At 42.4% G+C, this 25,271-nt stretch overlaps 1 protein-coding gene across 14 annotated transcripts in view; it reads right to left on the bottom strand.

The window, feature by feature from the left end:
• The window catches only part of FAM13A (family with sequence similarity 13 member A), a 337,328-nt gene that overhangs the window by 2,327 nt on the left and 309,730 nt on the right, over positions 1-25,271 (bottom strand). For all 14 annotated transcript variants that reach the window (XM_069593719.1, XM_069593720.1, XM_069593713.1 and 11 more), the window contains 9 exons: positions 21,932-22,145; positions 21,317-21,455; positions 20,519-20,600; positions 19,464-19,684; positions 18,730-18,813; positions 9,655-9,750; positions 8,267-8,350; positions 2,919-3,115; positions 2,295-2,396 (listed from right to left, as the gene is read on the bottom strand). In XM_069593719.1, the coding sequence (XP_069449820.1) occupies positions 2,295-2,396; positions 2,919-3,115; positions 8,267-8,350; positions 9,655-9,750; positions 18,730-18,813; positions 19,464-19,684; positions 20,519-20,600; positions 21,317-21,455; positions 21,932-22,145 (1,219 nt within the window). The remainder of the gene's footprint in view (positions 1-2,294; positions 2,397-2,918; positions 3,116-8,266; positions 8,351-9,654; positions 9,751-18,729; positions 18,814-19,463; positions 19,685-20,518; positions 20,601-21,316; positions 21,456-21,931; positions 22,146-25,271) is intronic.

The following is a 25,271-nucleotide window of genomic DNA, read 5'->3' as shown; positions in this document are numbered from 1 at the left end:
GCGGTGTCTTTCCTAGAGGATACTGTTTATCGGGTGAATTATCATCATGTGGAAATTTGCAGTTTATCGCCCCACAGAATCAGCGTTGCCAAGCATCACTGGTGTCAAGACTGGAGCTGTATTTAGACAAGCAGTGAAAGACAGTGTCCCCACATGGCACCATGCAACTGAGTTTCAGAGTTACTCTGGCATCTTGAAGAAAGACAGGATGGTCTAAGAAACGTAGAAACTCTCTCTGTTATGGCTACATGTAAATTCACACTAAGAGTCTCCATATACTGAAAGCCTTTATTTATACTTAATGCTTTCTCATTTTTATATACTTCACCTAATGAACCATTCAATTTCTAATTAGTAATTGGTATACTCAAAAAAATAGTTAATACTCCTACTTATTATAAAAATCAGTCTTGGAATTCAGCAATTGGATCAGAGAATACTAATAAGCCTTTAACATTTACTGAGTAATTTTATATGTATACTTTTATATGCACAAGGACTATAATTGAGAGCTGATTACAGGGTGAGCATCTGTGATCTAATATTAACACAACCCGCAGGAGGACCTGAAGAAGTGCTGCTCTTCCCCACATCCTCAGCCACTGTGTGGTGCTGCCCTGCTCCTCATCTCACTTGGAAATGTACACGTCAAACATTCAAACACCAGGCTTCCTTTCCTTCTTATTCAAGAGCAAAAATGGGAAACGGGATAGCTTGGGGTTCATTAATTTTGCTCAGTGAACTGATTTTATTCCTGTTCTGCCTGCTCAAGGAAGGATCCTGGATGACTCCCAGAAGAGGGCAGGGAAGGGAAAGGGGGTGTGTGACCTCAACCCCAGACATGCCCTTTGAGAGGCTTCATTCGTGTCAGATATGAATCACACCCTGAAATCTGAAGTCCCTGACGGTTCTAAACTTGTATGATAGTTATTGATTCCCATCAATTCAATTTTCTTAAAACATGCGCAAGTTACATAATTCTAGGATGTCTGTGCATAATACGATTATAAATAGATGGAAAAAAATAAAACAGACAAACCAAAAATACGCTTGGAAAGAAGACTGGAATCAAACAAGTCAAAATGTTAATCCTTTGGTTTGTCTTTGGTGTTAGAATATTATTTGGGGACTTCCCCAGTGGCTCAGTGGGTAAAGAATTTGCCTGCAGTGCAGGAGACACAGGAGACATAGGTTTGATCCCTGGGTCGGGACGATCCCCTGGAGAAGAAAATGGCAACCCACTCCAGTGTTCTTGACTGGGGAATTCCATGGACAGAGAGGAGTTGCAAAGAGTGAAATTGCAAAAAATGACTGAGCAATATGGCATGCATGCATGCATGCATATTTTGAATGTTATTTATTTTATCTACGTTTTTAAAAATATCCGACAATTCACGGAAAAAGAAAAGCAGATATTTAGGTATAAAAATTCATTGAAAAGTCGTTATAGGACAGATCCAAGTCAGAAATCCTAAAATAAATTTACACAATAATTGAAATCAACAGAAATATAGTAAATTTTAAATGTTAAAATTAATTTTTATGGTATTTTTATTTTCCAATTCTTTTGAGAATTAGGAAAGGGGACTTAAAGAGAAACTGTATTTATACTGTTTAAACAATTTGGATTACGATAAAACATTTTAAAATGATAAACTCAGCTGCAGTGTAAGAGAAGGAAACCTATTCTCTGTTCTACCCTGTCTTCTGCTGTGACCCGAGTAACACATTCTGTGTGCGGTCACTTTTGCAAACACAGAAGACTATCCCGCAGCATAAGGCTCTATGATGACGATAACATTACGTCTTAAAACTCACTGGTACCCTATCAGTCAGGCCTCTTCCTGGTGTATTTCTCATGACTTGACAACTTGGCTTTTAAAATGAGCTTAAAAAACAGCAAGATCTAGAGTTCCCCTTTTCCTTATTCCTCCTTCAAGTTTATTAAGGTTAAAAAAACAAAAGCAGAAATCAAAACCAGTGCTGTCCACTAGAAACTTAGCTTTAGGCTGCTCCTCTTAGATTAGAATTTGATGTGACAGGTTAGTTTTAGAGATGTCAGCTGAATCTGTATCAGTCTTGGATATTAGCCAAGGAGCGTTTCCTCCTGAAGGACCACACACACCTCACCATCTCACAGTAAACCTTGAAGGAGCCCTGGGCACACAGCCAAGGCCCAGGTTATAGGAAGCAGGGAGGGTGGTTCCCAGGTGGGAGGCTTTGCACAGACGTGACGGAGGAAAAAGAGGGCTGCACGTGAGGAGGAGGAGGGGTAGAAAGACACACGCACTGACCTTCCATTTTGCCTGAAAAAATTGTCTTCAAAATCACGAAGTTTCTTTCGAATCCTTTTCTTTTCTTCTCTCATTTCCTGAAGGTGTTCCAAGAGTTCTGGTCTAAGAGGGGCAGAAACATTTCAAGAAAATTGAGTTAAATCTGAACTGTTATAGTGATTGCGCAACTAGATGGGGGTGGTAGAGAATGGGAAAAGCGCATAGATGCAGGAGCTGTTGAGGGAGCTATGGGTCACAGAAATGGATGCCAAAGCTTCTGCTACATACAAATTCTTCAGGCTTATGAAATCCCAGGGCACTCTGTTATGTTTTGCTTTGAAAGAAAGAATGCCATCTGTACTCGGTGTGTATTAAATGGCGAGCTGTGACACACAGAAACAGGTCCCTTACAAGAGACCTTCCCCTTGTTTAAGCAAGATCTCAGATGCTCCCCCAGATAACATGGGATGAAGCTTCTAAAAACACTGAGCCAGGAGTTAAATAAACAAACAAACTCTGTTTCATCCATAGAGATACACCCTAGGCAAGTCATTTATGTTTTGCCGTTAAGTACAAAGGGTAAAATAGTATTTCAGAAAATTATTTTCATCATAACATTCTAATAACACCACCAAAACCACATACATTGAAGCAGCATGGAGATTTGAAAGTCCGGTGTCCTGGCTGCATTTTGATGGTATTTTATCATCCATTGGGGAAATGAAACCATCAGTGTCATCTTCAAATTGGTCCAGAAAGCAACGTGCGCTGAAATCGGTTTTCAGGGTGACCATGAAGTCTGGCTTCGTGTAGTTATCGTCTTCTGAACCCTCCTCTTCTTCCTGGAGATACACAGCAACCCTAATAAAAATCTGGTGACTTTTTCAGGCCCTCTTTCATTACTAGTATCATTTCATAGTCATTTGATTATCCAGACCCCATACAGTTTCTTCTACATATCTATGTTTAGCAGCACATATGCACATGATGGATATGCTATTGAATATCTATATGTACACAGAAATTAAGACAAACACTAAACACAGCTACTCAATGGGGGAAAAAAAACTATAAAAAATTAGTAAACAGTACAATTAACAGTTGTTAATTGTTAAGACCGAGGGTAGGAAGGAAAAAAACCATCAGAATTTATACCCAAAATCAAATGAAGCAAACGAATCTAAAAATTCTCAGCATTGTGACAATACATACTGAACTTCACCAGCAGAAATCAGTGCTTCAAAGATTTCACTACTTATGTGCCTCAATTATTTTTATTAAGCTAGGAAGAATTTCAGAAATTCAACAATACATCCTTTCTATATAAAAGGTGAGGTTATGAAATATTTGTGGTTGCTTGATAAACAAAATTTTAGGAAACTTTTGAGAAGATCAAAACATTTACCTTTCCATTACTGGGCTCATGAAACATTTCTTTTTCAAAGAATTTCTAAGGGCCACAGCTGTATTTTTCAGCATCCAAGACTCTTAAGAAAAATGTGATATCCTCTACCTTGATAAAAATGTGGTTAGAAAAATAATGAGGTCAAATGACAATATGTTGGTGTCAATTTAAAGCTACGTGAGTCTAAGAAATGATGTCAGCGTCTGAAAGAAAGCTCTTAAAGGAAATAATTCACTGTCAAAATGTACAGTCAGACCAGAAAAGAATATCTTAAGAAATTAAAGAAATTGGTTAGGCATTCAGCTACATGAACAACAGGATCCTAACATCAGTTGTTAGGTAAACTGAGGGGCTTAAGGCCCATGCAGCCAATGGCTGTCAGGGGGAGCCACTGCTCATGGCAAAGTACACGATTCAAACTGTGCGTGGTGATTCTCTTATCACAGAGTTTGGTGTGTTTACGGTGGTGCCTCTGAAATCACGTGAATGAATAAACAAACAGGCAAAAGAAAAGGACTGTTACACAGCTACAGTGAAACTACTGTTATGAAGACATGAAGGTAAAGTTGGCAAAAACTAGGCGGCCTTCCTAGATTCTTTCTGCTGTCACTTCGGATCTTCAGTCTCTTTTCTTGATCCATGGAAGTAAAAGCTTCATTACTAGTTTCTAAAAATTAAAGTCGTTTTAAAATTTACAGGGTAAAAGTGGCTTTTCCATTAATAGCTGAAAAGTTTCTCTTTTTTTGTAAGGAAGTGGCAGGTCCCACTTACATTGTTTTTCTAACAATTGAGATAATCATGTAGGGTACCTGGCCAGGTACACCTGCCACATGGACAGTGCTAGCCTCTTTCCCCTCCCTTCCCTGGCAGGAGAGGGAAACCAGGTGGGATCTGGCATCGTTCACTTCTGTCCCCGAACTCGGCCAATGTCTGCCTGTATAAGGCGTTCAATAAATGCCTGTTGTTTCAGTAATTCAGCTTTAAAAGAGAAATACAAATTTCTATTAAGAGTATAGTGTGCGTGTGTTATGTGTGTGTGTGTGTGTGTGTGTTATCTGTGTTAGTTGCTCAGTCGTGTCTGACTCTTTGCGACCCTACAGACTATAGCCTGCCAGGCTTCTCTGTCCATGGGATTCTCCAGGCACAAATACTAGAGTGGACTGACAGTCCCTTCTCCAGAGGAACTTCACAACCCAGGGATCGAACCCTGGTCTCCTACATTGCCCGAGTCAGATAAGAAATGAAGTCAGGGGTCCAAGCTTTACCAATCAGATCCCAAGGTCTTGAGAGAGCTCAACAAAGGGAAACTACATCCTGCACAGAAAAGAGAATCAATGTTTCCGGAGACAAAGCTACACAAAACCATTCTCAGTAAGCTGTGGAAAACACAGGGAAAAAGAAACAGCAAAATGGATCTTCAGATTAGAAGACCACCAGGTTGCTGTGGATACTGAGTAGATTCTAGAAGGCATCAACATCTAGATAACATATGAGCAACTGAAAAAGAATCAGTGATCAACAGTGACTAACACCGGTTTCTTGAATGCAAATCAGGAAAGCTAGCCATTTTTCCTTCTTTGATAGGATTGGCAGGATATTTGGATTTCAGTAAAGAATGAGGGACAATGATTGTGAAAGGAAAGCTGCCTGTGAACATTTATGCAGAGCCGCTGCAATGTTGATGTGAATCTGCAGGGAAGCCTAGAGCCAGGAGGCTTTACCTGACCCACCCTTTTCAGTATTTATCAACCACTTGGATACGGCACCAAAGATAGTCACTAAATGTGTAGATGACACAGTGGGTAAGTGTGTTAGAATATAAAACCTAGATGCAATCTATTTCATAAGTCTGGGATAGAATGAAAACTACGAAACTGGAAAACTTTAAGGTCCTATAATCAGACTACAAAATAAAAAATCTGGATGTATGGACACTAAGTAATCCTTGGAAAAGGAAGCTGGGCGTTACAAAAATCAACACTGAGATGGGGCCACAGGCCATGGCTTTCAACTGGGAGCAGGTTTGCCCCCTATGGGACTTTTGGCAAAGTCTGGAGGCATTTTTGGTTGTTAGACTGGGGTGGAGGAGGCCAGACCCCCCCCCCCCCCACAACCAAGAGTTATCTGGGACAAATGTTTACAGTACTGAGGTTGAGACATCCTGCCCTAGAAAGACTAAGATGAACTCATGGCATGCTGACAGTCACGCAGGCATAGACTTGGAGAACTGAGGAGCCTTAGTCATCTAGATCAAGGTCAGGGTTGGTCCTTGGTCCACTGCCCTGCTAAACCACTAGAATACTATTCAGTTCTGGGTATCAGTTTTTAAGAGGGATACAGATAGACTGGTGTGTGTGTGTAGAGAGCAGAGCCACAGGACTGTGGGAAGGTCTGGAGCCCATATCACACGAGCAAGAGTAAGAAGAACCTGGAGGAAGAGTGTTCACAGGGTGTTGGTGGGAGTGAGCAGGGCAGGTGGCTATAAATATGGAAGTGCTCTCAAGGAAGAAGCTGTATGCTTAGTCCACATTGCTCTGGAGGGAAAACTAAGCCCCTAAGCAGAAAGTCATACAATAATAATTATTTTCATTAATTATGACATTTTACAGTTATTAAATGTATATATTCTAAAATTACATATTATATAATTACCATATTGTTTTTGATCATTTAAAAAATGGTAGTTATAAAAACTAATTAGTTTTTAGCTATTTCACACACAGCTGGTGTCTTCCCATAAGCATTTAAAACCAGGGACAGTTTTCAAACAGTTTAGATAAACCTTCGCTGCACATACAAACAACCAAATTCTAAAATGTATCAGAACTGCTGAGAATTAATACAATCCAAATTCATGCTGATAAACATGGCCAACTGGGACAAAATGAACTAAAGGACAACACTATTTTCAAGAGCAATGTAATCACTGCAAAATTATCTGAAATTTTGACCATCATGAGGGCCAGCAGAAGAGCCATGGCCAAAACATAGTTGTGAAAAAAATAAACCAAGCTAAGGATAAGATTGGGAAGGACATCCTCTTTTAAAAAGAGCTTGATTCATTTGTCTACCGTTTGTTTAATGAGGTAATTATTAAGTGTCATATTTTGGATGTGTGAAAGAACACATTTTTAACTAGGAACAGTTTAGCTCAAGCTTCTAAGAGAAATATGCTGGTTTTCACACACACAATCACCCACATTTTTTCAATTATGGTGATTTAATTCTTGTGTGAAACGATCAGCTAGACAAAATTTGTCTTATTTCACTAACATCAAGTCTTACTGTGAGAAAATGGCTCTAATTTTGAAGATACAATGGAGCAAATTTGCCTAAATTTCACATTTACAGAATTTTTTTATAAACAAGTTCTGTTGAAAAGAATATGGATAGGGAGCACAATCATTGTCTAACACCTTAAAGTGAGGGGTATGAGGTAGTTAAGACCCCTGAGAGGTTAAAAAAAAAAAAAAAAGAACAAAGTAAAGTGAAGAGATGGCTTTGTAGCTTCTGGTTCCCTACCTCAAATACAGTGGAAGAAGCAGGCAAGAAAATGGAGTGGTTCTCATGCGAACAAGGCCCCCACATTTTGAAATAATAATTTCTAAGTTCATTAAATAAATGACACCCCAGGATTGAGGCTGCCAAAGAAATATGACAAAAGTGAAACTCATAAAACTCACTTCTCCTTGGAGTTTTACTCCCCCTTCTGACTTAACTGCTAAAAAACAATCATTGATTTTAAAAAAAAACTTTGTCTTTTCATCTCTAGAGCCCTGTGTATGGCAGTCAGTGTGTTCAATTGTCTAGAAACAAAAATATGAGAGGTTGATTCTAGTCCAGGCCAGTTAGATCTCTACAACTCTCTGGACACAGAGGGTACCCCCATTCGAGCAAAAAGTAGCCACTGACGACAAGGTTTATCTGCATACAATCCTTGATTACTGCTGGGGAAAATATTAGAGCGTATGTTCTAGTCAACTGCTTGTCACAAGCCTACATTCACAGATCAAGAACAGATTATGAAATTATCACCAAGGATGAAATGTGCCAGGGGGGACAGCAAGAGGACGGAGGAGAGTGGGTAAAACTATACCCGCAAATCTGTCAAAGAAAAGTAAGTTTTTTGTCTATAAAATCATTATTTTTTTTTAATCACATGCTACATATATTGCCTCTGTTAATTGTGTGTTTTCTATAAACTCAGTAAATGAGTTTTTTTTTTTTTTTAAGAAAGTTATCCAATGAGTTATTTTGACAAAATTTCAGAGTACAGAAAATCCATTCCTCCAACGAGGGGAAACAAAACGAAAAACATTGTAAAACAAGACAGATCCCCACAAGCAAAGTAAAAAGCAAACAAACAGCAATACAAAACAGTGAGGGAATGAAATGAAGCAAAGGAGATCAGCTGGCCTAAAACATAAAGAGGACTGTTTGAAGTTGGTTAGAAGCAGCTACTGAGTTTTAGGGGAGGTTGCAGGAAGCCGTCACCAGGGGGCGCAATCACAGCGCCTTTCGGTCCCGGGAGGGGCGTGGGGGACACTGGTGCAGGTGTAGCAGGCGGTTAGCAGCTGGAGGTCTTCACCTTTATCTCCTTGAAGAAGGAAGCAGTTTCGCCCTCGATAATTGGCTGCAGCAAAGGGCTTCTCCGCTTGCTGGAGGGGGAACCCTGCGACAGGTGTTAACAGGCAGGTTACATGGCAGAAAACCAGAAACAAACCAAAGTTCTTGTCCAACTGGCTGCTTTACTTCAGAGCCTGCCCACCCACCCCAACCACAGAGGCCACACAGAAGCAAGGATGGCACGCAAGCATGTTAACCACACAGGAAAACTCCTGCCTCCTCCCTCCTTCCTCCTGGTCACCATAACTTCCAGAACAGCTAACAATAATGCAGGCTCATCAAGTGACACAAAAGGTTACAGACAGGCTGCACATTCACCCTATTTCAGGCCACTAAGGCTCCCGACTGGAGAGGGAAAAGGGTTCCTTAAACTTAATCCTTTTGCTGGTTAGTTTACTGATATATTCTGCAGGAAATTTCTAGAAAGGTAGCTTTCTCCAAACACACCTGACTGAGGTCCCTGAACCCTCCTCTGTTTGTCTGAACAAATACACTGTTAAAAGACATATAAGGACCACATCTTGGGCCTAGAAATAAACAAGAAGATATAAAGCAAGAATAGAAGAGCAGCCGCTAAAAAGAATAGGCATTTCAGCAACAACATAAAAGCGAGGCCATGTCTGCTGGCTAGAAAGTCTAAAGGCCAACAGAGGAAGCCCCCAGGGTCCCAGGAGATGAGCACGCTGAAACCAAGGCAGAGGTCCCCCACTAGATGGACAGGGCATGACCACTACCCCTGCAGCTGGGCTGGCATCAGGGATGGGGCAAGCTGGCCAGTGCCCGAAAGGCTTTTTCCCAGAACTGAGAGCCAGTCACTGCTCCCTACTCTTGACAAAATCCCAATTCAGAGGCCAAAAGCAGCAAAGTCCAAGGATGGCGGCCCTCCCTTTTCTTTGCCTCGCTCTTTCCTACATCTCCGAAAAGCAGCAGCTTCCTCTCTTGAGCTCCTTACAGAACCTCTCTCTGGGTATGACTCCAGCGGGGCGGACCTCTGTCTTGGAGGCCCCCAAGACCAGAGAGGCACTCTGTGTGGAGGGGCCCCTGGGGGAAGCACAGCCATTTCCCAGATGCTCTAAGGGAAGTAAGGGGAAGCTGACCCAGCACGTGTCAGACAGAAGCATACGGCCAAAGCTTGTGTACCTAAGAGGGGAACAAACTGTCAGCTTCAGACTTGCTCATTTTTGGCAAACATCACCTCGGAAGACTTTGATAAATTTTTCATCCCTCAAGTTTAGGGGCCACTGATATTAATGGCAGGTTCAACTACGAAAGACTGTTATTTCGTGAGAAGGCAAGTGAGTGCCCTAATAATATAGCCAGGAAGTCAACAACCGCCCGTGGGGTACTCACAATGATGGGGATGGTGCTGGCTCGGGATAGGATCTGTTTGACCAGGCGGTACCTGTCGTACAGCGGCTTCATAACCTGACGTTCATTCTTGCTCACCTGAAAGCAAGAACAGGAGAGCTGAGAAACCTGTTCCCGTTGGCCAGGCCGACTGAGCATGCTGTGGCCTGAGAGAAGAACAGGAGATTCAACTGAAGACTCACCACTCTTATAACATTTATTTAAACTGATACCATGAGTCAATGAAAATTTAAAATATCTACTTTGGCTGCAGATCACTTGAAATCACTCCCTCAGAAGTATTACTTTTCCTCAAAACTGTGATCCTTATTAATTATTAGTTTTCTATTTAAAATTCTGGAAGGTTCAGAGTTCCAGATGACTCACTATTTTCTAGGTCCTGGGAAGAAGAAAGCATGCATTAATATTTCTATTATACTACTTACCTTGCAGTTCTGTGATCATTTTTTAAAAATGTCTCTCTTCCCTATGGAACTGTGTTGTGTTTTTAGGGACAAATGCAAGCAAACAGGCTTTCAAGGAATATATGCTGATAGAATACGTGGATTCACTCATCTCTGTGTCCCTAATATCTGGCTCAGGGTCCAAAAATGTTTAAAGGACAGACTCTAATAGTGAGGAGAAACCAAGCCCAGCTCCCTGGCATAGTATTTGAAGCCCCATCACCTCCTCCCCATTATAACTCAAGCTCCGGAAGGAAACTAGGGAGTGTCATGCCTCCTTGTCTAGCTCCCTTTGTCAGTCTTGGAGTGGCCTCCTCTCTGCTCTTCGGTTTGGTAAATTCCAGATCAAGAGCCACCTCCCTCCCTGTGCAGCCTTCTTCTGACACGCCCCATTCTGGGAGACCTGTTCATTCTCTCCTTTGAGTCACCTAATACAGCCTGTGCGTATCTTATAATTCACATATGCTTTGCTATGGATGGAATGTTTATGTTCAACTCACCTGCCCCCATGCCCCCACTCCCAATTCATAAGTTGAAAATGAATCCCCGATGTGACGGTTTTTGGAAGTGAGTTCTTCAGGGAGTGATTAGGTCATGAAGATGGTGCCCTCATGAACGGGATTAGTGCCCTTATAAAAGAGACCACAGAGAGCTCCCTCACCCCTTCTGCCATGTGAGGACGGCGAACAGATAGCTGGCTATGAACTGGGAAGTGGGCCCTCACCAGACACCAGCGCCTTAATCTTGGACTTCCAGCCTCCAGAACTGTAAACTGTTCTGGTAACTATTTCAGTGCCTGATATGAAAAAAATACCCCATAAATGTCTGCAAAATGAGTGAAAGAATATTTCAAACATAGACAGGTATGCCAAATTCATAAGTATGCATTTGTTTACTAAAATGGAGTAAGAGATGATGTATCTTTGTTTCAAGTTTGCTGTTGCTCTTCTGCATTTTATTTCCATTACACACATAAGGCAAGGCTTACCGATATGAGGAAGGGCAACAGTATTAGCTCTGACCATCTCTCTTATGGGCCTTCCTCTTTGAAGACAAGTCTGGGTAATGCATGAACTGAGCACCCTTGCTACCTGTTTTTTATTTGCCTTTCTCAAAGTGATCAACAATAAGTGAACCTTGGATAAATCTCACAAGCCAAGATAGGATACTGCCAATCTTGTGGTATTTATTTACCGTCATCTTGCAGATTCATTTTCTGCCATAAGCAATAACTTATTTCCATCTTTTTCTGCTACCAAAATATCAAGAGGCGGCATTTTCTTGTTTTCACTATCTGTCATAGTAAAAGGAGTTTTACATTTGGTATTTCATAAAGTATGACTGTTAGAACTGGAAGGGAACATAAGAACTATTTCATACACACACACACAAAAGAGTGAGGATCAAACCACAGGTATTACTAGAACATACCTACCAAAATGGCTAATGTGAAAGACAGTGTCCAGTGTCAGAAATAATGCTGGGCAACTGGAATTCTCTCTCAGTACTGGCAAGGCTGACACACTGGGAAAACTATTTGGCAGTATCTCCTAAACTAAACATATGACTCATCAATTCCGTCCTTAAGTACACACCAAACAAACCTGGATTAAATTTTACCAAAAGACACATATAACAATGTTCAGAGCAGCACTATTTATAGCACCACCAAACTGGAGACCATCCATATGCCCAACAATGGTAGAATGAATAAGTATTTTAAGTTTCCCAAACTGAATACTACACAGCCATGAAAATGAACGAATATGGCTATATGCAGCGTTAATCTCACAAAAATAAAGCCAAGCAAAACAAGCCAGACATCTAAGAATATACACTGCAAGGTCCTAATTATATAAAGTTCAAAAATAAGGAAATCAAATCTACAAGGTTAGAAGTCAAGTTTTTGTTGGTGGGGTGGAAGGTCATGGTATTGACTAGAAGGGGACATGATAAGGGCTTTCAGAGGGTTGGCCATTTTTAATTTCTTGATCAGGACGTTGATTACATGGATTTGTCTGCCTTGTGAAAATTACCAAGATATATAATTAAAATTTAGGCTCTTTTCTGTACTTATACTTCAAGAGAAGTTGAACAATAGCCACAAATAAGTGTGAGAAATAAATAGAAATAAATGACTCGGATAATCTCACGTGTAAAATGACAAAATTTAGGAGTGGAACATATGGAATAATTTTTTTAATACAAGATGTACCCACCAAATGTACTGCATATGAGATTAAGGTACATCCTAATTGTCAACATATGACATGTGGTGAAATATTACTGTGTAAGATGAACAACAGATATTTAGTGACCAAAAGACATATGAAAAATAAAAATAATAAGGAGCCAGCATTTCCCCATCGAGGAATAGCATCCTATTACACTATCTGACTCTAGAACAACATGGGTTTGAACTGCATGGGTCCACTTATGGGCAGATTTTTTCAATAGTAAATACTGCATTACTACACAATTACTACACATGGTTGCATCCATGGATTCAGAATGTTGGATGGCAAAGCCATGGAGACAGAGCGCTGGCTCTAAGTTATGCTCAGATTTTCAACTATGCTGAGTGTTGAACAATTCCCAAATCCTGCATTATTTCAAGGGTCAACTGCAGTTGCTTCACCGAAACATTTTTGGATTGTGAAAGGAGACTTTGGAAGGAGACTTACTGCTAAAATTAGCCCGACATGGAAAATTCGACAGAATCAATTTTCTAATTCTTTGTTCGAAAACTAAATTTCCTAGTTAGCGTAGATGAAGAGGATCGCTGGCTTACATTAATATTTGGCCTTGGTGCTGCTTAGTCACTCAGTTGTGCCTGACTGTCTGTGACCCCATGGACTGTAACCCGCCAGGCTCCTCTGTCCATGGGATTCTTCAGGAAAGACTACTCAAGTGGGTTGCCGTGACCTCCTGTCAGGGATCTTCCCGACCCAGGGATTGAACCTACGCCTCTTATATCTCCTGCATTGCGAGGCAGCCTCTTTACCACTAGCACTACCTGGGAAGCCCATATTTGGCTTATAACACTGATATTTACATTTCCTGTGAATTGCTCCTTTTAAAAATTAATGACCCTCAGAACTCTGCTCAATATTATACGGCAGCCTGGATGGGAGGGGAGTTTGGTGAGAACTGATACATGTAAATGTATATGTATAGTGGAGTCCCTTTCCTGTCCACCTGAAACTATCACAACTGGCTATACTCCAATATAACAGTTAAAAAAAATTAATGATGTTTAGAACTAATCACCTGTGAGAGATCTGATAAAATCCAGTTTTTGACTATGAAGAGTCAAAACTCATCATGATACCGTCAGTCAGTGTTGGCATTTGATAGATCTATCTAAACACCAAAAAAATCAATGATCTTTAGGTCTGGAAAGCATACCACTTGATTTACACTAGAATTATTTTCATGATAAATGCCGTAAGCCAAAGGCATGGTGATACTGAAACTCAGTACAACTTTCACCCATTATCAAGCCAAGTCTCATGTAATTATCAGTGCTGGATTTGAGAGTAGACCCAAGACCTAACCGACACTTAGAGAAACAAAGCAGCACCTTGGCTAAACTGTTATAAAGGGGTGCTGATATTAAGCGGACCATGGGAAAACTGCTCAGAAGGGGACATCTTTTGTTCTCCAGTCATCAGCTGCTCAGGGATTCCACTAAAACCAGGAACAGGCCTTAGAAGGAGCCAGTGAAGTTCTCAGAGCCTCGGTTTCTTGATAGGCACAGTGTAGAATTCAGATTAGAAAATCTTTATGATCCATAATTGTTTGAACATGCCCTTAGGCCAAGCATACAGTAAACTGTTTTTTCAACATAATTTCACTCTTCCTGCTTCAAGTCATTATTTAATTTTTCATTTAAGGGGTACTTCTGAATGGCTTTCAATGTGTAGGAATAGGGTTAAGACTAAAATGTATTTTTGTACACAAGTCACGACAACATCAAAACCTAGATATGCAGGTCTAATGGGTTTGAAAGCAGCGCCTTCCACTAAATCTTTGTTTTCTGATGCAAAGAAACCTTCATCTACTGTTCTCTTACTCTTCTAATTAGTTGCTGTATAAGTCTCAGATAATACATCAAAGTACAATGGGAACACCAGCCAATATTATCCATGTTTAAGTAAGGGCAAGTCTCAGACAGAAATCACAAAACCCTGATTAGGTGAACATATTTATCTTTTGTGATGGTGTTCCACTCAGCCTCATATAAAGCTTCTCTACAGAAATACTGATTTGGTTGCTGTTAGCTGAATTCTGTAACAAAGGTGAAAGATAAAAAGAATGAAGTTTCTAACTTGAAGAAAGAGATAACATTAGCACCATGGAATATTAAAATTAGAAGAGTCTTCCCTGGTGGCTCAGAGGTTAAAGCATCTGCCTTCAATGAGGGAGTCCCGGGTTCGATCCCTGGGTCGGGAAGATCCCCTGGAGAAGGAAATGGCAATCCACTCCAGTATTCTTGCCTGGAGAATCCCATGGACAGAGAAGCCTAGCAGGTTACAGTCCACGGGGTCACAAAGAGTCGGACACGACTGAGCGACTCCACTTCACCTCACCTCACCTACTTTGTACTATGATAAAACTAAGCTCTGGAGAGCTCTCAGGAATGATCTGCCCAAGGCAACTGAGCTGGTCCAAGAACCCAGGTGGACTGACTCCCAGTCCAGTTTTCTATACATTAACAAATAAGCAAGACAGAAGGAGGATCTTAACATAGTAACCACAAGACATACCAAAGATGACACAGTATAGCACTTTCCCCTAACAGAGTTTGGCCAAGATTATCTCAAGATGAAGAACTGTCATCGTAAGATACAGATGACATCTTAAGACAAAGAATCTTGTTTTCATCTTGAGATTAAAAATTCTGCCTCCAAGCTGAGAGTTCTGCCCATATTGAGTTCACAAAGATTTCTTGTTCTGAGCAGTAGCAAGAAATTACAGTAGTCGGGAAACTACACTGCTCCAGAATCTCCTTAGCACAACAAAAAATATTCTGAATGTGTGCGCAGGCGGTACCTCTGAGTCATAAAACTGCCAGTGGGAGAAGATAAAGGAGATGGATTTTTATACCTGCTGCATTTTTGTCTCACTGATTCAGAAAATGGTGACTGTCCCTCCTTTATTATCAGGCAACAACAGTGGGCTGACTGGGCAAAGATCAGATCTTCCCAACCAACAGATAAACAAATGATACCATTTATATGTGGCTTTAGAATCTGTACTTAAATTTGAACACGATATGCTTAGTGTCCGCTTAGTTCCCCAGTTTCTAAAAGACAAGACTGAAATATATCAATGAGAACCCAGAAGCTCTGTGGACCCACCCATGCTCTCCCCTCTACACCATCATCTGGGTCTGCACAAAGGGTCATGGGGTGCTGCAGCTAGGTGCTGTACTTCTGGGACGTGGTCTTCTGATGAGACCCCTACGTGTTGAAAAGGACACATTTTAACAATAATTCACAGGGAATTATGTGCTGGTGTGGAGACGACTATGTTTTTGTTTTTCTTACATGTGGGTGTCCTGTTAAAGCAAACAACCTTGTTAAACAATGTTCAGAAGCAGCAGATAACTATTTTGGCTGGTGATTTTGACTGTTGGTGTTCTTTATACCACCAGGCTCTAAGCATCTGCTTTTCTAAAAAGCGAAGGTTTGGAATATAAGTATAGCTCTAGGAGTACTTGCATTTTTCTTTTAAGAAGAGTGTTGCCCAAATGTTATTCGTGAGTCCAAGGTCCAGGGCAACATCACAGATGTAAGAATGAAAAGTTCACTCTTTGGTTTTCGGACTGGCAAGATATCAAGTGAACTCTGTTTCTCCTGAGGAGGCTGGAGTATCAGGTTCCAGAGAGAGGCAGAGAGCCTGACCTGGGACCAGGAATAAATGACACTCAAATTTCCCAGAGCATGTGTCCCCTGACCTGTGAGATGCTAGAATCCAGGCCCAGAAATGTTCTTCCTTCATCTGCAAGAATGATAAAAAAAAGGGCCAAGGATTAATGGTTCAAATTCATATTACTAAGAGAGCTAAAAAATGTATATTTCCTGATCCAATTGTTTAATAAGTAGTAGACAGCAGAGGATCCCAGGGATGGGGGAGCCCGGTGGGCTGCCGTCTATGGGGTCACACAGAGTCAGACATGACTGAAGCGACTTAGCAGCAGCAGCAGACAGCAGAGGGCAGAACCTGTAACTGTACCAGAAGAGACACCTGTCATTTATGGAGGAGTCCCACCTAACTCCCCACAAAGCCACTCTGCCCTGCTTCTTCAGTCAGTGCCAGACAGCCTACAGGTATGTGTGTGTGTGCGTGTGTATAATGTCACTTAGTATCCATGACAAGCTATTGTAACAGACATCTATTATGCAGACCAATCGCTGAGGCTCAGGGAGTTACTTAAGCGGCCCAGAGACACAGAGCCAGTCTCAGCAGAGCGGGGTTTGAATCTAGGGCTTCCCAGGCGGCACATGGTAAAGAATCAGCCTTCCAATGCAGGACATGCGAGAGAGTCGGGTTCAATCCTTGGGTCAGGAAGATCCCCTGGAGGAGGGCATGGCAACCCACTACAGTGTTCTTGCCTGGAAAATTCCGTGGACAGAGGAGCCTGGCAGGCTATAGTCCATGGGGTTGCAAAGATTGCAACATGTCTGAGCGACTCAGCACACACTGAGAGCCTACTGCCTGCTGACAGCCACAGTCCAGGCAGGAGGAGAGACTGTGCTCAACTCGGAGCAACAAGTACCACGGCACACAGCCCCCTGCTCCGGCAGCAAGGTGAAGACTAGAACACAGCTGACGGTCTTTAAAGGAGCCTATCACTGTCATACCCTGAATCCATATAATGAAAAGAAGGAAGACACACAGGCCCCACCTCCTTGATGGAGGCCTGCCTGGGGGCTGTGAGGAGACTGACACGGAAAGGCGCTGAGTCTTTAGTGGAGGAGTTTCTCCTCTCTGTTGGAAGAGGATTAGTTCTATCTCTGCAAGTTCGGAATATCCTGGAAGAGAAGGACGGAGTTTCACAATACATCTGAGCTCCAGAGCATTCACTGTTTGGTTCAATGCCTTTAAAAAAAAATCCAAGACAACAGTTGGCTTGAAACATGACCATTATCCCAGAGTGCCAGTATTTTTCCATTGTAGGGACAGGCCAGCAAAATCAATCATCAACTCCAGCTTTTTAAAAAAAATTTAAACCTAATTAATTCAGAATCAAAATACCAGGTAGGCTCATTAGACAGATAACTGGCCACATGTTCTGCACCAGGTCTCATGCTAGACGCTGAGGTCCAGGTTTACTGTTAGGTAAAAAAAAAACCTCAGAATCCCTGCTCTCACAGATCTTGTAGTCGAGTGCTCTATTCTCCAAATTTCTTCACCTAAAAGAGCATATTTGTGATGCAAAGACTCTCTCCATTGCATAGCTATGACTGAGACTGGAAAAGAGGTCTATGCATTTTGGTGATATAAAAATCCATCTGTAAATATAAACTTCCTGCTTCTTTACACCTGCTTTTAAGAACTTGTGTTGTTGGGTTCTTGACAACATTCTTAACAGAAGGTTACTAAGAGTCACTGACAAGGAGATCAGATTATGAGTTCCCTTAGGAATAGAGCGGAGGCCTGTTGAGCTACTGTCTCCCCCAGGACTAATGGCAACCAGACGATAAATGTGCTTGCTGAATAACAAACTGCCTCAAACACTTCTAAAGCCACATTCTAGATTCCTCTCGGTTTTAGTTCTGCATGGCAGCTGAAACTTCTCAGCAAACATGGGCTGCAAACTGCACTGAAGAGAAACTGAATTTTAGGGCAGATCACTCGAGCTCAGCACCTTCCTTTTATGGATAAGAACGCCTAGAGCTAGTGATGACAACTTACTGGGCGGACTCAGGGGCAGACATGTTTCTTCACTCTAGGTTTCTGTGTACCAATTCATACACCCCTCCACTATTTTCTACTCGAAGCAGGACACTAGAGACTACATTTTACTTGCAAACTGATTTTTCTTTGGAACTTAATTAAATTTAGCACTTACTAGATAGTGGAACTCTTATCAAAGGTTTAGGCTTCAAAAAGCTCAGTTCCAGTGAAAATATATAGTAATCTAAGTATCTGGACACCTCAATTGCAAAATACTGAACACAGAAGATCCACTTCAAAGCCTGGTAATTTACCCCAGTCAGAAAATTCAGTACTGATGAACCTACTTGCAGGGCAGGAATCGAGATGCAGACGTAGAGAATGAACTTGTGGACCCAATCGGGGAAGGAGAAGGTGAGATGGACTGAGAGGCTAGCACTGACACATATAAACTACCGCGAGTAAAACAGCTGGCTTGTGGGAAGCTACTGTGTCACAGAGGGAGCTCAGCTTGATGTTCTGTGACGACCTAGACAGGTAGGAAGAGGGGGCAGGTGGAAGGAAGGCTCAAGAGACAGGGGATATATGTGTACAGATAGCCGATTCATGTTGTATGGCAGGCAGAAGCTAACACAACATTGTGAAGCAATTATACTCCAATAAAAAAATAACTTAAAAAAAAAAAAGAAAATTCAGTGCATTCACATACCGGCCGGCCATGAATGCTTTCATAATATAACAGAGCCTTCTGCAGGGCCACTTTCTCATTAGCAATCTGGTCTTTGGTCATATCCTGTATAAACACAAGGACAGAGAAATGAGAGCGGGGAAAACATTTGTGAACATCGCAACTGCTTTATTTAGTTAAACAAGTTTCCCAAAGTAAGGTTAAAAAGAATGTTTACCCAACAGCTCTCCCTAGCTTCATCCAAAGCTAGGAATTAGCTGTTCCTGATGTGCAGCTAGAAACACAGCCCAGCAGAATCATCACCTATGAGTACTGCTTTCTCCCATGTGGTGGCAAAGGCAGGCTGGACTGAGGTCAGCAAGGCTGTGAGGTGCACAGGGCTTAGCCTAATGGCTCCAGCGATGAATACCGTTACAGGATACACATTCCCAAAGGCTTGCCTCTAATCCTCCTACCTCCGAGAGTCACCAAACTGTCTCTTAACTGAAACAACTCCATTCTGCAACCTGTACAACAGGATTTCCTGCTCTCCATTTGCAGTGCAAACCAAAGGACCTATAGTTAAAAAGCACTCTGAGCTGGTTTCATCTGCTTCTTTGGAGTCTGTGTGTGTGGAAGGGGAGGGTCAGGGAGCTATGAAAAGGTGTCACTCATCACCCTCCCCACTGGGACCCCAGGGCATGCCCTGCCACCCTACCACAGTGACCGGAATGCTTTGGGATTAGCAGTTTCTTGGGCTCATCACAGAATCACACCTTAATGTCTTCCGGACGGCTGGTCTCTGCCCGCTTCTCCTGGAGCTTCCTCTGGATGGATTCCAGCGTGGCCTCTACGCTAGGCTTTATGGCTTTATCCACCAGCTCTTGCTTTTTCTCATCTTCTTTTTCAAGTTGGGAGCCAAAACTCTTGGGGAGTGTGTTGCTTCGCTGCCGCATCCTGGGGGGTAGGTCCTCCTCTGATATCTTCAGTTTGGACTCTAGGAGAAAAGATTTGGGGGTGGAGACATATGGGAATTGACGTCTGCTGAACCCAGATTGTTTTTCCTGCTGTTAACAGGTGCTTAGTCCTGTCTTTTTTCCCCCCTAGAAAGCATCTAATTATATTATTAGCTGAAATCCCTGGGTTATTATTTCTTAAACTTAAGAAAATGATAATGTTTTCCTGTATTATCTGGCATGGTTTCCTAACCCTAATTCCTGAGAAAGTTTTAGTTCTTTAACATCCATGCTCTCAGAATAAGGCCGATGTCTTCCCACACTGAATCCCATAGCATTTACAGGTATTTGCAGGTCTAGCACCCAAATGTTGGCCAGCCTTTTCCATATGATGTATATATCTCATTTTGGAATTATGTCCACTTTGTATTCTATTCCTTTGTTTACATGATTCTGTGTCCTAAAAGACAGCGGGCTCTGGGAGGGACAGGAACCAAATTCTTTTCATTAGCTATTTGTGTCTCTACATCTTCTCCTAACTCCATAGCAAATAACACCTTGGATTAAATAGGTTCTTAAAAAGTGTTGAATTGAAACCATCATTCTTAGATTAGTTATTTAGGGGGAAAAACAAACCAAAACAACCCTGCAGAATTTTCAGCATCTTTGATCTGGGTTTCCCTGTGATGGAGGTCATGGGAAGATACAGAGAAAGTGTGCCCTGAATGCCAAGGGTCCTGGGAGTCAGCTTCAAGGAACCTGTCTTTCCTGGAGTATTTGAGTGGTAAGTGGCTCTCAGAGCACAGTGAGATCACAGCTTCTGTTGCTTGGCTTGTTCTCTGAAAATCGTGACATAGGTCTAGAGCTTTCCCTACCTTTAAGTTGTTTCCGGAATTTGGCAAGGTCGTTTGTCCATTTCAGAACCTCTGGGTTGGCTGCTTTGTCGCTGTGGGAAGGCTGCAAAAAGGAAATGTAGAGTAAATGTTCTGGAATTGGGTTCGGAGACAGAAGAGTTTGATGATCAGTTTGTTTTAAACAGCAAGGAAAAGCTGAGTTCCACTGGAATAATAAGTGAACTGTGATTAATCAGTGCAACTTCACAGGTGGAATTCCATTATCCTTCTTTATATCTGGTTATTTTTGATGCTTTCAAAGAATTCCTCAGAGACAAAATGCTGGATCGTTAGGGTCATGGACTTCCATGAGTCTGGGACCTCTTTTCCATTATCTGCAGGGTTCACCCTGTCAGCCTAACAAGATAGAAAGCAGTGGGGTATATGATATTTTACACAACAACCACCGTGAAAAACGTCTTTTTGTTATTCTTATAGGACATACTAAGGATAGAGCTGAGAGAAGGATAAGGTCAGTACCAGTTAAATTTTAGAAGATAATTCTGAATTAAGTTTTAGCCAAACAAAATGCTTCACTTAATGATTTTCCCCATTTCTGATCACTGATCAATTTACAAGACAAATGCGAATGCCTTCAATTCATTTGTAAGAATACACTGTGCAAGGAAAATGCTGACACACCATATTGGAGTCATCAGGGTTTACTGCCTTCCGTGATTCCCCACAAAGCTCCCTGCACTGTCCCCACTCCTCTGAGTAGCCCCCGCACTGACGCGTCGTGTCGGGGGAGGGTCCAGACAGAAGCCAGTGAGCACTCACTCTGTACTTCCGCTCTTCTTCAAATCTGTCTTCAAATTTCCGGATCTTCTTCTTAAGGCTCTGAATCCTTCGAGTGAGCTGGGCAGGGGTCAGGTCCTCTTGCTCATCTTCGTAGGAGCCCAGAGAGGAGCTGCGGCGCCTGTGAGGGGCACAGGGTGGGGGTCAGCTTCCCAGGAGGGGTCACTGCCTGCTGGGAGGGGCTCGCGGGGAAGGGGTGTGGTATGGAGGGGGTGCTTATGCTCGCAAATAAAAGAGAGCAGACTGCGATTACATTTTGTGACCTTGAGCTCTGAATGTCCTGCCTTTAAAACACGTCCAGTCTCCTCCAGCTCACCTTTGCACCGGGCAGAGCTAGGGCTGAAGTGTGCACAGTGGACTTCACAGCTGAATTTGAGAGAGCTTTGGAAAGGGGGCACCAACGGAGATTCGGTCAGTGAATCTCGGTCACTGTAGTCAGGTCACAGGTCACGTGTAAAGTTACAGCAGAGCCTGTGCACTCGGATGGAGATATACTTACAACCTAGCTAAAACCATGACTAGCCCTGGGTAACATTCCTCTCCCTTTAAAGTTACACGGATGGAACCTCTGTGCCTCAGCAACACAAAGAAACACACCTCATGAAAGGGTGGGAATTGGGGGGAGAAGGAGGCACTTCCGTGTCGTCCAGGTACTGCCGGCTCTGCCCGTAAGCGTAGAAGCGGGGGGACAGCATGGGGTCACTGTCCTCCTCCAGGAGCTGCCGAATCAGGCGCCCGGCCTGCGGGGAGAGGCGCGCTTCGTCAGCGTCCACGCTCTCCTGTTGCCACGAGGAGAAGGCAGGGATAGGCTCTGGAAAAGAACAGGGGCAAGAGGGCAAAATTGTTCTTTAAAGCACACCTGTTTCCCAAGTTTTCTGAATGCATTAGGAGGCACTGGACGTCTCACATTTTACTTATTTATTAGCTTATTTGTTTGGCCGCACCACCTGGCAATCAGGTTCTTGGCTGCCCGAAGGGATTGAACCTGTGTTTCCTGCAGTGGACCACCAGGGAATTCCCAGTTTCACATTTTAGGTCGAAGGTTCTGACTTAAGACGCTATGCCCTGACCTGAATCAGCGAATCTATCCGATAGCCATCATCTACTCTCTTATCTCCGTCTTCACTTGCTTTCAAAAGTCAATGTGCTAGGGCTGCCCTGAGGAAAAGCCACTAAAGTGAGCTTCCAACTTTCCTGGAAGATCACTGAGGAGCCCTTCCCCGCCTGAGGGTGTTATGAAACAGAAACGCCTATGTGTCTGTGAGCGAGGGGTTTGGCATCATGGCTGGACATCCTTCACTGATACAACCAGGGAATCGGGTTAAGGAATAGCATTCACCTTGGGAGAGTCCATTGATTCAGGTTATGTCTCTGCTGAGGTCATTCAACAAGCTGTTTTGTGTGCTTTTGCTTTAGTGTGTTGGGATTTAGCATGTCTAAAATGCATGGTCTGTATTTGGAACTTTTAGAGGCTACTTAAGTTGGATGGCATCATCAATTCAGTGGACATGAGTTTAAGCAAACTCCGAGAGACAGTGAAGGACAGAAAAGCCTGGCGTGCTGCAGTTCAGGAGGTCGTAAAGAGACAGACATGACTGAGTGACTGAACATCATCAGACTGTAGTTAAAGTAAGAAATATGTATAAAAATAGTCACAAATAAAAAAGAATAAATCAGTATGAGTTATTTTAGACAATCTTGAAGAAAAAACAGCACAAAATCCTGATTTTTCACTTTGTGAGGGAAGAGGATGGCATTTATTTTTACTGCAAGACCTACCTTCATGTGTTCTTTTCCTCATTAAAAAACCCTATCTAACATATTTTAAGGATAGGTCTCAGATGATGTATGGTATTTCATTTGCAATACTTTCTTCATTTATAAAAGGTTATGTCTTAAATACCTTTGTGGATATTGTAATTTACACAAGGCTGGAATTTGGCCACGATCTTAAATTCTGGGATTCCCTCAGTTTGAATCATGGAACAACTGTCCCTCCAGCTATCAAAGTAGTTCTAAAATCCATAAAATCATCTTAAACAAGGGCTTACTTAGTATTTTACTTAAAAAATCATACTGTAATCATAGAACATTAAAGCTGGTTGAAACTTCATACAACAAATGATCCAGTGACTTTTCAACTGTAGCTGCACATCAGGGTCACAGAGGAAAATATAAATAACTCCTAACATACTTCCCTGATGGCTCAGGCGGTAAAGAATGCGCCTGCAATGCAGAAGACCCTAGTTTGATTCCTAGGTCGGGAAGATCTACTGGAAAAGGGATAGGCTACCCACTCCAACATTCTTGGGCTTCCCTTGTGGCTCAGCTTGTGAAGAATCCACCTGCAATGCGGGAGACCTGGGTTCGATCCCTGGGTTGGAAGATCCCCTGGAGAAGGGAAAAGCTACCCGCTCCAGTATTCTGGCCTGGGGAATTCCATGGACTGTATAGTCCATGGGGTCACAAAGGGTTGGACATGACTGAATGACTTTCACTTTTTTCTTTTCTAACATACAGGTCTCACACCACCCAAATAGACAGAATTTGTAGGTGAGGGTCCAGATATGTGAGACACAAACAAAGAGTCTTTAAAAAGCTTCTCAAGTGATCATAATTCAGTCAGGTTTGAGAACTACTGCTTTGATTCAACAATTACAGATAAGGAAACTGAAACCCAAGGAATCCAAGAGTAGATACCTAATCAGTGATAAGAGTTAGATCTAGAAACTCAAGTCTCCTGCCCTCCTGGATACTGCTTCAACTTAGAATGTGCCAGGCGCTTCAGGAACAAGGATGACTATCTTAAAAATGTTAAGATCCCACAGTGTAGTAAGACTTAACGACGTTAATTAAAAAAAAATTAACCTCATGTGGAATGAGGTCCACGGGTTCTCCAAATTGAAAGACAACCAAGTCATCTTATAACACAGATGACAATATAAATACTTTAAACAATTAAAGCATGTTAAAGACAGAGTCCTGCCTACTGAGTCTCAAAGAGTGGCAGAGAATAGACCTGGCTACAGCAGGAGACAAACAGGAGTTGTTTCACCGTCTGTACTCATGCGGTTCGGAGAAGGCAATGGCACCCCACTCCAGTACTCTTGCCTGGAAAATCCCATGGACGGAGGAGCCTGGTAGGCTGTAGTCCATGGGGTCGCTAGGAGTCAGACACGACTGAGCGACTTCACTTTCACTTTTCACTTTCATGCATTGGAGAAGGAAATGGCAACGCACTCCAGTGTTCTTGCCTGGAGACTCCCAGGGACGGGGAAGCCTGGTGGGCTGCCTTCTATGGGGTCGCACAGAATCGGACACGACTGAAGCGACTTAGCAACAACTGATGTGGTTGGCTGGCTCCTCCTAAGTGGCAGGGCTTAGATATGAGCAGCTTGGAACTGTCGACAAGAAAAAGTGAAAGTAACTGAGAAGTGAGGGGAGATGAGGGAAGCAGACGGTGAGTGGAAAGTAATCCCTAGAAAAATAATAAGAATGTAATGTGCAGTTGCAGAAAATGGAATTATTAAACCAACCAGATGACATCTATTTCATAGGACAGCAGTAATTTTCCATAAGGACTAAAATCAGTGGAGCCAGGACAGGGAAAGGGTTAAGATGGCTTGAAGAGTCCAGCCGAAGGCAGTGGTGAAGGAGCCTAACACCCAGGGGAAGGCTTTGATGGTTGACAGGGACAAGGGGCACAGGGAAAACAAAGTCTGATGTTGATGCTGGCATGCTGCTGTGCTGGCTAGTTGGACAGTTCTGCGCATCAAACCTTAGTTTGAAAGGTGTTATTTTAGGTCCTGAAGTACATTAATCTGTCTGAGTCTAGCAGAATAGCTCTTAAAATATAGTACAACTAATCTTTGAGTTTTGAACTATGTGGTCTCTATGTATCATTTCTGCAAAACACGATACGTGTTTGTGACCATTA

This window comes from Ovis canadensis, chromosome 6, assembly GCF_042477335.2.
Source record: "Ovis canadensis isolate MfBH-ARS-UI-01 breed Bighorn chromosome 6, ARS-UI_OviCan_v2, whole genome shotgun sequence".
NCBI classification, from domain to species: Eukaryota; Metazoa; Chordata; class Mammalia; order Artiodactyla; family Bovidae; genus Ovis; species Ovis canadensis.
The sequence above is the reverse complement of the archived record's forward strand: the minus strand, read 5'-3'. Positions and strand labels throughout refer to the sequence as shown.